This window comes from Choloepus didactylus, chromosome 5, assembly GCF_015220235.1.
Source record: "Choloepus didactylus isolate mChoDid1 chromosome 5, mChoDid1.pri, whole genome shotgun sequence".
NCBI lineage: Eukaryota > Metazoa > Chordata > Mammalia > Pilosa > Megalonychidae > Choloepus > Choloepus didactylus.
The window spans coordinates 5,756,048-5,769,538 of NC_051311.1; the positions used below are offsets into that span (position 1 = coordinate 5,756,048).

General features: G+C 55.3%; 3 protein-coding genes across 6 annotated transcripts in view; 1 reads left to right on the forward strand and 2 right to left on the reverse strand.

The window, feature by feature from the left end:
- Positions 1 to 5,955, forward strand: part of MLLT10 (MLLT10 histone lysine methyltransferase DOT1L cofactor) — a 290,669-nt gene extending 284,714 nt beyond the window's left edge. The window contains 2 exon segments of the mRNA XM_037837708.1: positions 3,939 to 4,133; positions 5,371 to 5,955. Of these exon segments, the coding sequence (XP_037693636.1) occupies positions 3,939 to 4,133; positions 5,371 to 5,415 (240 nt within the window). The 3' untranslated portion in view covers positions 5,416 to 5,955.
- A 1,293-nt stretch (positions 5,956 to 7,248) lies between these two features.
- On the reverse strand, positions 7,249 to 9,756 carry LOC119534825 (basic proline-rich protein-like). The gene is made up of 3 exons (XM_037837383.1): positions 9,261 to 9,756; positions 8,237 to 8,882; positions 7,249 to 8,176 (listed from the first exon to the last, which is right to left on the reverse strand). Exons 1-3 carry the CDS (start codon positions 9,754 to 9,756, stop codon positions 7,249 to 7,251), a joined length of 2,070 nt encoding a protein of 689 aa, XP_037693311.1.
- A 52-nt stretch (positions 9,757 to 9,808) lies between these two features.
- The window catches only part of DNAJC1 (DnaJ heat shock protein family (Hsp40) member C1), a 256,895-nt gene continuing 253,212 nt past the window's right edge, over positions 9,809 to 13,491 (reverse strand). For 3 of the 4 annotated variants that reach the window (XR_005217186.1, XR_005217184.1, XR_005217185.1), the window contains exons 10-11: positions 10,886 to 12,539; positions 9,809 to 10,790 (exon numbers count right to left, since the gene is read on the reverse strand). Coding sequence is in view for 1 of the 4 variants with exons in the window: in XM_037837709.1 (XP_037693637.1) it covers positions 10,722 to 10,790; positions 12,109 to 12,539 (500 nt within the window). In the remaining 3 variants the exon portion in view is untranslated. The remainder of the gene's footprint in view (positions 10,791 to 10,885; positions 12,540 to 13,491) is intronic. The other variant, XM_037837709.1, reaches the window with a different exon arrangement.

Consider the following 13,491-nt stretch of genomic DNA (forward strand, 5'->3'; position numbering starts at 1 on the left):
AGTTGAAGAGCCGTCTCCTTTCTAGAATGTAGTCAATCAGAGTATTTTCAAGGAATTGTGGCTCAGAGCCAAAAGCACTGAAGGGCTTTAAGGTCCTTTTTTCCTGGTCAGCCAGGGAGTGGGTGAAATCGGTTCAAGTGTGCAGGCTCTGAGCTGTGTGCAGGCTGGAGGGTCACTCTAAGCCGTGCTCTTCGCCTGTCGGAAGAACTTGGCCCCGCTCCCCGGAACCGCAGGCAGCTGCCCTATTTTCCTCCCTGCTGCCTCCCACCAGGCAGCCTCATATTGCAAAATCCAGCGGTCACTCCTCGGTCTTCATTGTCTCTCGACTGCCGCGGCGCTGGCCGTGCTTGGCCGCGCCCTCCTCCTCGAAGCATTTTCTTCCCTCACTTGCAAGTGGCCACACACTGTTTTCTTCCTTCCCACTCGGTGCTTCCTTCTTGGCTTCCTCTCCCGGCTCCCCCTCTTCTCGTCCTGAGATAAATCGCTTCCAGCCCGGCCCGTCTTGAACTGCCAACTCCAGCATCCGTCTGCCCATCAGTATCTCCCCTTGGATGTCTTGGTAGACATTTCAGACATCCTGGGCCCAGCGGACCCACCGCCCACCCCCAGCCTGCCGTCCACGGTTCTCCCCGCAGCTGAGGGCCACCCGTCCCCGCCGTTCCTCCTCTGGCGCCCGCCTCGAGCCCATCGAAAAACGCCACCCCTCTGCTCACAGCCTCCCTCTGGCTTCGGCTTCCATTTCCTTCCTAATTTTTTATTTTGAAATAAATAACACAAAACCCGATTTTTAAATAATAATACAAACTCAGAGCACTCCATCATAGCCCCTCACCCACCCAGAGACCTAGATCCACCATGTTGTACACATTTGCTGTATCATTCTACCCATCTGTGTACCTGTCTGCCTTTCTATCAGTTTTCTAAACATTTTAGAGTAGGTACTTCCAGTATGTTTCCTAAGAAGGCTATCCACTTATGAAACCACCTTAGTGCATTTATCAAGTTTAAGAAATTTAACATTGATATAAAGCTTATAGTCTGTATTCCAGTTTTTTCACATCTCAATAATTTTCTGTGGAGCCTTTTCTTCTCCCTTATTATATATCCAATGCAGGATCATGTATTGCATTTAATTACCATTATCTCTTTTGTTGCTCTTTTTTTTAAATTATAGAAACATGTACAACATAAACTTTCCCATCTCAGCCATTCTCAAGCGTACTGTTCGGTGGGATTGTTCACATTTGCATTGTTGCGCTATCCTCACCAACGTCCATTACCAGAACTTTCCCATCAACCCAGACAGACACCCTGCTCCTCCCCACCCCCTGTCCTCAGTAAGCTGTATTCTACTTCCTGTCTCTCCACGTTTGCATCTACGAGGTTTTGCATGTAAGCGGGGTCGTACACTATCGTCCTTTTGTGTCTGGCTTACTTCACTCGGCATGTCGTCATCAGGGTTCATCCATGTTACAGAACACGTGTCAGAAACTGTTCCGGTTCGCTAATGCTGCCTTTTCGCAAAACACCAGAAATGGATTGGCTTTTTCAGAGGGGGTTCATTTGGTTACAAAGTTAAGTCTTAAAGCCATAAAGTGTCCAAGCTAAGTCATCCACGATAGGGCACCTTCACTGGGGAAGGCCAGCGGTGTCCAGAAAACCCCTGCTAGCTGGGAAGGCGCGTGGCTGGTGTCCCTTGCTCCCAGGTTGCGTTTCAAAATGGCGCTCTCCAGAATGTCTCTCGGCTTTCAACGGCCGTCTTCAAAATGTCTCTAAGCTGCTCTCTGAGGTCTCTCTGTGAGCTCTTTTATAGGACTCCAGTGTTTAAATCAAGACCTGCCCTTGATTTAAGGGGCCTCGTCTCCATGGAAACAGTCAGAGGTCACATCCTAAACAAAGGTGTCACTCACAGTTGGGTGGGTCACATCTCCATGGAAACAACCTAATCCCAGTATCCCACGAGGTTGGATTAAAAGATCATGGCTTTTTCTTGGGGGACAAAATATATCCAAACTGGCACAGAAACTCATTCCTTTTTATGGCTGCATGGGTAGATCACATTTTGTTTATGCAGTCACCTGCTGATGGACATTTGGGTGCTTCCACCTTTTTGGCTATTGTGAATAATGCTGTGATGAACACTGGAGTACAAATATCCATCCAAGCCCGTTTTCAGTTCTTTTGTGTACATACCTAGAAGTGGGAATTGCTGGTCATATGTTAATTCTACGTTAACTTTTTGAGGGACCACTAAACTTTTCCACAGCAGCTGGTACCATTTCTGAGTTTCTCTGCACCCCAACCAACACGTTTGTTTTGTTTTGTTTTGTTGATTCAATTTTATTGAGATATATTCATATACCATACAGTCATACAAAGCATACTGTTGTTCACAGCACCACCATATAGTTGTGCATCCATCACCAAAATTAATTTTTGAACATTTTCATTACTACACACACAAAAGTAAATAAGAATAAAAATTAAAGTGAAAAAGAACAATAAGTAAAAAAGATCACTGGGTGCCTTTTTTTTTTGCCCCCATTTTTCTACTTATCCATCAATTCACTGGACAAAGGGGAGTGTGATCCACATGGCTTTCCCAATCATATTGTCACCCTTCAAAAGCCACACCATTATACAATCGTCTTCAAGATTCAGGGGTTCCGGGTTGTAGTCTGTTAGTTGCAAGTATTTACTGCTAGCTATTCCAATTCATTAGAACCTAAAAAGGGTTATCTATATTGTGCATAAGAGTGCCCACCAGAGTGACTTTTCGGCTCCTTCTGGAATCTCTCAGCCACTGAAACTTATTTCATTTCATGTCCCCCTTTTGGTCAAGAAGACGCTCTCCATCCCACGGTGCCAGGTCCAGACTCCTCCCCAGGAATCATATTCCACGTTGCTGGGGGGATTTACATCCCAGGAACACATGTTTTTTTAATGATAGTCACTCTAGTGGGTGGGAAGTGATATCTCTTTGTGTTTTGATTTGTATTTCCTTAATGGCTAATGACGTTGACCATTTTTTCACGTACTTATTGGCCATTTGTATGTCTTCTTTGGAGATAGCTTTATTCATGTCCTTTGCCCATTTTTTTAATTGGCTTGTTCATCTGCTTGTTGTTGAATTGCAGGAATTCTTTATATATTCTAGATATTAGACCCTTGTCAGACATATGGTTTCCAAATATTTCTTCCCATTCTGTAATTGTTTTTTCACTTTCTTGATAATGTCCTTTGATGCACAAAAGTTCATTTTGATGCATTCCTTTATATATATATATATATATAGTTGTTGCGCTTTTGATGTAAAGTGTAAGAAACTATTGTTTTTTTGTAGGAGTTCTATAGTTACAGCTCTTATACTTGTTATATTTAGGGTATCGATGCATTTTTTAGTTAATTTCTTGTCTTTGAGTAAAAGCCAAGTGCTTGTCCACCGACCCAAGTCCCACCTTCTCTTTCTGCTCCTCCCGCTCCCCCCACTGTGGCTCCCACCTTGGGCCCTGCACTGGTTTTCCGTCGGCCCAGCTCCTCCCCCACGTCCACATGGCTGAGGGCCTTGACTCCCCCGAGCTGTCCCCGGACCTGATGCCACCTGCCCTGATCCCCTCACTCCTTGTCTCCCCCTGCCCTGTGCCTGGGCAGGGTCCACACTCAGGAGGTGTGAACCGAATGGGCCTGTGCACTGCGGGGAGTCTCGGGACCTCACCCAGAGAGACTCCCACCGTGGGGCTCGAATGAAGATTTCAAGTTTTAAGTCTGAGCGTTTGGCCTCGGGGCATGTTCTCCTTGCTCTCTGGGGTGACCGAGTTTGAGTGGCTCCTGCATGTTTGCCCTGGTGAGGGCGACGTGCCAGTGGCCGGTCATTGCCGGGGCCGGCCCCCGGATGGGCTCGCGTGTAAAGGCCCACTCGCCCCCATGCTCTCTCCTAGGAGCAGCACCAGGCCCTCCTGTACCAGCTCGTGCAGCACCACCAGCACCACCAGCCCGAGCTGCAGCAGATCCAGCTGCCCGCGCCCGCGCAGATCCCCATCAACAGCCTGCTGGCGGCGGGCGCCCCAGCCCCGGCCCTGCACGCGGCCTCCAACCCCTTCCTCAGCCTCCACGGGGACGGCACCGGCCAGAAGGTGATGGTGCGCGGGTGCCCGCAGGGAGGGCCTCGCCGGCCTTTCTCTTGTGGTGTTGCTTTTTGTTGAATATGTTATTCCCCAATAATTTCTTCTCAAAGCAAGTTGTTGAGCAGTGGGATATTCCAAACACCTGAGCCAATTTTTATATCCTCTAAGTAGATCTGTTTTGAATTTGCATGTAAGGTTTGAAGGCTGTTTTATAATTCTCTAATTTTCAAAGTGAAATTGCATTTTAGTTGTATCAGACAGTCCAATCAAAGAGTAGTTTTGTTTCATTAACCTGTTTAATTATGGAGCCAGGCTTTCTAATTTTGGAATATTTTTAGTATTTTACTAGGGTGCTTTCTAAAATGAATTATATTTATAGTAATATGTAAACGTCTGGCCGTCCAGCCGTTCTGCCAGATCACATTGGTAATGGAGTCTAAACTCCCCGTCTCGGTTTCCTCCCTTTCCTGAGTGTAGAGGTCGAGGCCCAGAAGCCCCCACACTGGCCTCCAGCTCCGCCACCTTCCGGCGCGTGCCGTGGGTCCCCTGTGGGTCCCGGGAGCTTGAGCTGGTCTCGAGTGGCGAGAGTAATGATTGGTTTCACTAGTTTTTGTTTGCCCCGTTGTTTCCTTCCCTTCCTGCTTGGGAGCACTGTCTTTGCTGACAGGGGAAATGTCAGTGATTCTGTGCTTATGAATTTTTTGTGCTGTTTCCCCCAGTTTACTAAGTTTTTTCTCATGTTAAAAAGTAAATTAATTACAGGTTAACTTTTCCTGAGTTATATGATATAAAATGTAATTTTTAATGTAAAAGCCGCAGCAGTCTTGCCTAGAGCCCAGACAGCTGCTCCTCATCCCGGGCAAAGCTGGAGAGGGTGCCTCGGCCCTGGAGAGTCGGGGTGAGAGCTCAGGGGAACCCGGGGCTTTCTCTGTCTGTAGAAAAGTCATTTTCCATGATACCGTGTTCACCGTCCCTGGAAAACTGGGTTTTGGAGAATGTGTCCTGTATTTGTTACTTGTGCCCTCCCTCCCGGAGCTGCACAGGCTCCCCTCTGGTCTCTGAGGCTGCTAAATTGAGTGTTTTTAAAGCTTTTACACTGCATTTGGATCTTTATATTATGCTGAAAAGAGCTATGCAAACTTGTTGGAAACAAAGGAATAACCATATACATTGACCAAAAATTGATTTAGCTAATACAGCTGTTTTTTTTTGTTTTTTTTTTGTTTTTTTTTTTCTTTAACCACAGAGACTTAGTGATAAAACTGGGCCTGTAGCTCAAGAGAAAAGTTGACACTTGAGAAACATCTAGAAATTACGTATCCTGCTGTTGTAGCACTTCATCCGGCTGCTGATGCAGTCCTCCTGCAGCTATGAAGAAATGCAGCAAGAAACTCAACTGCACAAGGGGTTACTTGCCACCAGGACATTCTTGACAGGCATTGGTTACTTTTCTTGTTGCTTTGTTGCACTGAAATATGGAACTCCCGTGCCCCCCCACCCCTCACCCAGAGTTTTTGAACTTTGAGAGTTCAACTAATTTTTGTCAACAGAACAGTTTACATGCAATGAGCTTACCAACCTGAGAGAAATTGTATAGTTGATGCACAGCTGATTTTGTTATAAATTGAAGATATGAATTGCAAAACTGAAGACTTGTTCCACTTATAAACAACTTGATTTTATTGTACAAATTGGAAAATGAAATATGACCTTTTGTTTGGGTTACAGTATGCTTGCCATGCACATCAAATCTTAAAACTAATTTCAAGGAACTGTCCAACTTTCTTTTCTTCTTTGGAGTTTTATTGATTAAATATTGCTTATAAATTGACCACTGTCTGGGGCTTGGCAATCTTTGCGATAGAAATGTCCTTTCTAATGGGATTTGGCCAATTTTGGTAATCAAGTTAGGACGGTAATGCTGCCTCTGCTACAGGTCATTTTCTTTTACTAAGTACTTTTCCCTTAGTGTTAAGACCTACTCCTACTTTACAGAAACCTTGAGTTCAGTGAAGGCTAAGGCTGCTGGGGAAAGACTTCTTTCAGAAAGAGGGGCCGCTCTGGAAACTGCTGGTGGGGTTTGGCCTTGGTCAAGTGCCTGTGGGGAGCTGGCTGGGCCGACGTGGCCGGGCTGGGCAGCCTCCCCGAGGTCTCCCTTCCTGGAAACCTCCGCCGGGCAAGCACCGCCTGGTGTTTCTCCACTGATGAGTCCCACGGAGAGGGCGTGGGCTTGGCTGGAATATATGTGCTTTTCATCGAATCAGCCCCCTCGCTGCCCGGTATTAAAACCCAGGCACACACCAGTCTCCAAAGCGGCTGCTTCCCCCAGGGCAGCCGGGCTCCCGGCTGGGGGGACACCAGGGACGGGGGCCTCAGCCGCGCGGGTCCTTAGTGGGAAAGGCCCAGCTGTGACGAGACCTGCACTGTGTCCTCAGCCAGAAGAACGCGTCGGTTCGCAATACGTCTCAGTTAAACATTGCACAGCTCTTACCTCATTTCTGTAAATAAGGTTTTGTGAATCTGTTTTGTATTGTGAAAAATTCATAAGATAACATTGATATTTTGATTTGTAATATTTCTAATTGGTAGATTTAATTGAAAAGTAAAATTAATTTATTTTTCTATGTTCAGGGGAATTTTTAAAAAAGTCAAATCTTTTGTAGATAATTAAAAAAAATCAGTGTGGTTTATTTTACTTATCCCACTGGTTGTTCTTCTATAACAATTTGTATAAATGGTAAATTTTGAGTGGGTTGTTATTTTATTTAGATGTAAAATTCCACATGTATTAAAATGTACAAAGTTTTTGTTAATAAAATTAATAATGTTTATAACTCTGTGGCATGCTCGTGTGGAGGGGGTGGGCGTCTGCGAGGGCTGTGGGCACCGGGCGAGGGGACGGTGCTGCCTGGACATGGCGCGACGCGGAGAGGGGCAGAGCTGCGGGAGCTGGGGAGCCCCGGCGAGGTGGCGCCGTGGCTGGGCGACTCGGTGCCACCAGCCTGGGGGCATCGGGGACAGAGACCCCAGCCTCACCCGCGAGTCCCTTTCCCCACCTGGGAGGCTCGTGCGGTGAGGGGTGGCTGGGGCAGGGGGTCCTGGGGTGCAGGCTCCTGGGGGTCTCTCACACGCAGGGAGGGATGACCGGAGCTGAGGGGCCGCGCCCTCCCGGGGCCAGGTGGCCGTGCGTCCAGGTGAGGCGCCGCCTCCTTCCCCGGGGTGGCCGGGACCCCCTGGCTGTCACTGTTCCCTGCGTGCCCGGCGCTCTGGAGGCTTCTGGAAGCTGCTGATCCTGGGAGGGGCTCCTGTGCGCAGCCGGCGGCTTGTCCGTCCCGTCTGGGCCCTGGGGCTGTGGTCGCTGTGGCACCTCAAGAGTGAGGGTTGGGGGTGCTGGAGGGAAGGTGCCCCGGCCGAGACCCCAGGCAGAGGCCGGGGTGCGCGGGGAGGGCCCGGCGGGTCCCGGTTGTTCCCCCGAAAGCCACTGCCCCTCCCCGAGGCCCCCCGGAGGGAGATGGCCCCGCTGCCTGCCTGTGGGGACGTGCGGGAGCTGCTCCGTCCCGGGACCCTGGTTTCCCTCGTCAGAGGCCGCGGGAGCCCCCCACACCGGGGCGGCGGGTTTCCTCCTGTCCCCGCCCAGGAAGCAGGCACCGCGCGTTCTGGGGCAGGCGCCTTTGCTGGGGGGCTTCCCGGCGGGGTGGGGAGTGGCTCCCGCGGCCCTGAACTCAGCAGCGGCTCTGAGCGGCGGCGGGTTCAGAGCGCAACGTGACGCTGAGCAGGCTGGTCCTGAGGGCTCCAGCTTCCAGTGGGTGCGAGCGGGAGGCGGGGGAGGCGGGAAGCGGGGGGTCGTGCACCGTAGGGCGGCTGGACTGTGATCCACAGGGAGGAGGGGAGGGTTGGAGGTCACCGTGTAGCTGACAGCCGGTTCCGGGAGGAGGTGGGCGCAGGCTGCGTTCAGCGCCCGAGGCCTGATTTCACGCGGACGGCGGCTCCAACCCGAACCGGCCCAGGTCAGCAGCTGCCGCGCGCCGTCTTCGAGGCCCCCGGGGAAGGCCCTGGTCCGGGGCTCCCACCCCTCCCTGCCTGCGTCCTGGGGAATCTGGGGTCCCTCCTACCTGGCCCGACATCGGGGTGCACCTGGACGCCCCCGGGTCTCTGCATGGTGGGACCGCGGAGCCCCCCGCCTCCACGTCGCGCTTCGTCGCTTTGCTTTGGGGAGGAGGGAAGGCGGGGCGCGGCGGGTGGGCTGCGCGGGATCGCAGCGTGGGGAGGGGGCGCCCGTGGGCCCGTCGCCTGGGCAGGGACTTGCCTGAGAAGTCTTGATGTCGTCGGTGCCTCCTGCGCGTGGGGACTGAAGCGGAGCGCCCGTCTCAGCTGATGGAGCCGCCCTGGTTCCCTCAGTTCTGGTCGATGCCTCTGGGGTGTCCGTCCCCGCGCAGGCCTGCGCCCCGGGCTCTGGACGTTCCTCCCCTGTCTTCCGGCTGTGACCTACATTTGCCTCCCCTTCGGCCACGTGCCCCTGCGTCCCGGGGCCCTTGTTGGGTTTGACTCTGGTTTGGGGGCGCGTGTGCTGGGAGGGTGCCGGCCCACCCCGACGCCTGCACTCCCGGGGCAGCAGAGGCCGGGTGGGCGCTGGCCCTGGACAAAGGGCCTCGAGGAGCCACGCGGCCGCTGGGGTCCCCTTCCGGGCCCCGGCCCAGGAGCCGAGAAGACGGGGGGCCGCGCTGTCGTCCGAGGGCAGCTCCGCTGGGACTTCCCCGGCTGGAGCCCACCGTGCCCGCCCCACGCCGGCCCCCCAAGTCCAGTGTCAGCGTAACCCTGCAGACCCCTTAAAAAGAGCTGCGCGGAGGAGGCCGCGTAGACACCTGCGCTGCCTCCTGGGAACAGATAGGCACGGAAAGATTTCGGTGAGCACGGCCGGCGTCTCAAGCTAACGATTTTTGAGTAAAGACAGAAAATAAAGCACGACCGACTGCTCATTTCTTTTATTGCATATGCAAAACAGAAAATTCCTTCTTCGTTGCTGTGAATTTCATTTTGTTAAAGGGCTTTCTCCCTAACCCAGAGCCAAGCCCAGTTAAAACCCAGGCAGTGGCCCAGGGGCGCCCGCGGCCTCCCCCGCCCCAGGACGCCCCTTGCCCGGCTGCGGGGGCACAGCCCCGGGCAGCGCGCCCTGTGAGGACCCGGCAGAGCCCTCCGGTGCCGGGAGGCCCCGCCGGGCCCTGGGCTGTCGGGGGACGGCGCTCCAGGGCGGCTCCGGCCCGAAACAAATCCGCCGAGTCCTCGGGGCACGTGGGAGCCGCGCCAAGGCTGGGGCCCCTTCCAGCCAGCCCTGGCGACGCCGCGGGCCGCACGGAGCGCACGGAGCGCACGGAGCTGGGCAGGGGCTGCAGCGGCCCCACGGTCGCGGGGCCCTCCTCGTGCCGTCCGGATTGTAGGGGAAAACCCAACGCCTGAAACAGACGGCAGCCCAGCCGTGCCCGGGGCTCCCACAGGGCGGGCCCGGGGGCGCCTTCGGGGTAGTGCGCGGCGCCCGGAGGGACGGGAACGGGAGAAAACGCCGGGCCGCACCCGGGGTCAGGTGTGGCGGACAAACGCGCGGAGGCAGCGCGGCGCCCAGCGCGCAGGGGCCCATTTGCCGAAACAGCAGCAAAAAGGCGAGAAAGAGGAAACGGCGGCGCGCGGGTTCCAGCACGGACGGCGGCTGCTCAGGCCCTTTCTGGCCCAGCCCGGGGCGTCGGGGGCTCCGGAGAGGCGCAGCCAGGGTGGGCAACAGAGGACTCGGGGTGCCCCCGCACACCCCCACTGCGAGGAGCAGAGACGAGGCCCACCCTGAGGGGCGTCCGGGCGGCACAAAGGGGGCTCAGCCTGCGGCGATGCCACACGGGGCCCCCAAATTCCCCTCCAGGGCACGTGCTCCTGGGTGGGATCGCGAAAAGGCTTAAAGGGACGTTATTGGGACATGTGGGAAAAGTGGACAGACTGAGCTTCCAGTCGATGGACACTCCGGTCCCTGAGCGTGGGAACTGCACCGGGGAGCGCTCTCCCGGGCAGTGCACAGGGATGTGCCGTGTTCAAGGAGATGATGTGTGCAACCTGCTCCCCGATGTTCAAGTAACAGACAAACAGCCGCCGGATGGACAGATGGGCGGAGAGCTAGACAGATACAGCAAATGTGGCAGAATGTTAAAAGTGGTGGCTCTTGGGATCTGCTGGAGGGGACAAGAGAGTTCTCTGAATGGGGTTTGTATTATTTTTGCAATTTTCCTCTAAGTTTGAAAGTATTTCAAAATAAAAAATTTAAGGAAAAAAAAACTGAATATGTCTTCTCATTAGAACACATTATTTAGTTTGTTCCTTCCCCAAGAAAGTAACCTCTGCAGGGATGAGAAATAAATCTACAAAATACACAACCCCCTTTGTCCCCTTAGCACAGTGTTTGTTTAAACAAGTTAGCACATTTTTATTTAGTTTTTTTTTTTTTGCTAAGGCACATGACATATAGAAATATTGAGGTACAAAATGCAAATTTCTGCATAAGATTTTTAAAAACATCCATTTTGGAAAATGAAGGCAAATAGACACCATCTTCCAGAACATTCAGCTCTTAGCTTGTTTTTTCCTCTGGACCAGCTCAACCAGCAACTTGTACCTGGCAATGCAGTCTTCCTGTGGGGGAAGGAGGGGGTGAGCGCAGGCAGCGCGGTGCCCAGTCCCCGCCGGGCCCTCCTGCCGAGGTGCTGCCCCTGCCCCACGGCCATCACCTGTGGTGACCGCGGAACCTCACTGTCCGCCCGGCTCACGTCGCTGCAGAGAAACCTCCCGCCGTGGCTGCCCAGCCGCAGGGTCGGGGCAGAGCCCCTGGCCTCGCACCTACTGCCCGGAGCTGCCCCCGTGGCGTCCCTCAGCTCCTGCTGTATCTCAAGGTAATTTCCAGAACCTGCTCTGCGTGTTAAAAACTTCCGAGGCCAACAGCACCCTCAGCCTGCACTGAGGACGCGCCGGGAAAACTGACATCTGACCTGTGGAGGCCACTTTCCCCACGGCCTGGGACCGGGGACGCACGGTCAGCTGTCCCTAGGCCCGGGGCGCACCTGCCGACGGGCACCTCTTCCGCCGGGACACGGCTGCCTCGAGCCTCTGAACATGCAGCTTTCCTGAGGGCCCAAGGCCGCGGAGGCCACTGGGGCGTCACCGGGGACCCTGGCCCTGGCTGAGCTGGGGGGGTCCCCGTCCCCTGGGTCCCGCAGCCCGGCCCCTCCATTCTAGGCCCGGGCATGGCACACAGCGCCCGCGAGCCGACAGGCCGAAGCAGCCGGGCAGAGCGTGATTTCTGCAAATCTGCCACAGAGGCGGGGGGTGGGGGTGGGGGTGCACTTCCCAAACGGATCAGCTGCTGAAGGCTTCTTTTTCTCCCTGGGGCTCCCAACGAGGTGGCAGGTAACACCCCGACCCTCAGGCAGCCTGGCTATGGAGCCAGAGCATCAGAAAGATGGGAGTGAGCTGGCACGTGCCCCCCGGAGGGTCCCCAGTGCTTCGGACCCGAGGAGAGAGGCCCGGGGGGACCGGGAGGGGCCACCCAGGGCCAAGCTTTGGGGGGGACCACCCCGGCTGCATCTATGCAACCCAAGAGCTGACGGGGAGGACGCGCCAAGCAGCGGGAATGCCACCCCCATGACCAGAGCTGCTGCTCCCGGAGCACTGAGACAGGACACACTCAGGCCACGGCGCTGACGGGGGCCCCGGTGACACAGCCGCCCTTCCCCTCCGGGGCCACTGGGAGCCAGACCCAGTGGACAGCCCAGTCCCCACGGTGGGCCCGCGAGGGGAGGCCCAGGACCCCGGGGCTTCTCTCCAATGCCACCTAAGGAATGAGCCCCCAAAGGCTGGAGGGCAGCTGGGCCAGGGCCCACGAGCGGACGCTCTCCAGCAGCGGCCCGAGAACTCGCCCTCGTGGGCACGCCCAGCTAGTGAAAGGGCCACTCACCTTCCTCTTGGAGGGCACACACATGGCGATTTTGTCCCAGCGGTCTGAGGATCCCTTTGGGTACTGCTGCAGCGCTAGCTCTAGAAGCTTCTGCTGGTTCTGAGTCCACGGCCCCTCGGCGGCCCGTGTGCACGCCTGCCTCTGGCTCTCCTCGTCACTGGGCTCGTCCTGCCCCGGCTCCTCGAAGTCCCGCTGGCGCCGGCCCCGGGCCCGTTCCTCCGTCCCCGCCGGGAGCCCAGCCTCGGGTGCCCTGGCCGGCTTCCGCCTGCGCGGCCCACCCTGCTCGCCGTCCCCCTGCTCACCCCGCTCCTCGTCCCCGCCAGCACCGGCGTCTTCCCGCTGAGTGGCGAGGGCATCAGGCACGGCCACGCCGGGCCTGGGGGGCCGGGGCACCTGTGCCGTGGCCCTGAGCTCCGAGAGTCTCACCATCCCTGTGGGGAAGGGCACAAGGCGCGGTTAGCAGCAAAGCCAGCGGGCAGGGCGGCAGCTGCCCACGTGCCCCGTGGACTGGGCACTCAGGCCGTCTCTGCACCAGGACGGAGCGAGGGTGTCTGACTCCAGTTCCACGGGGGAGGACAGCAAGTGCCGAGAGCAGCAGGGCCGCTCGAGCCGTGTGGTTCCGGCCCCTGCCCCGTCCACTCCTGGGAAGCACGTGCGGGCAGAGCCTGCAGGGCCGGGCAGGCGCCAGGGACAGGGCACCAGGCTGCCCACAGGAGGCTACCGGGAAATGAAGCGCATCACCAGGGCCACTTTTAGACGTGGAAAGAAAAACTCTATTAAAAAATGCAAACCTTTTAGCAGGACAGACTGAGCATCAATATACTCAATGTATTAAAAACTACAAACCAGCAAGACAAAGGGGCAAATCGCTCGTTAACAGCAGGAAAATGCAGCTCAGAACCACGGACGGCGGATTCGGAGGGCGGCGGAGCTGGGCCTCACCTGGGCTGCAGGGGCCGCGCCCGGCGCCGACGGGCACTCAAACACCCACGAGGAGCAGAGTTTTAATTTTATTTGACTTCGTGAACTTACACTTAAATTTGAATTTAGCCACCCGTGGCTCCCACGTTGGCCAGCGCGGGCCTAGCTTTTCCGGAAAACAAGGTCAACCGTAGGTGACTAAATTCTACTTTCGGGCGGCTCTCTCCTTTCAGTCCAGGTGTGTGCAAAGATGTGGCCACGAAGGGGCCCTATTTTATCTCACTCTGTGAAGGGATATTTCCTCTCTTTTTATTTGCCTTTTTTAAAAAATTAAAAAAAAAAAATCCTGCATGTAATAAAAAAATGCCAACAGCCCAAAAGGGAGAATCGTAGAAAGCGATACTCTATGCCCAGTCTCCTCTGGGGCAATAACAAACTGGAGTGCACGTGAGCGTGCGCGTC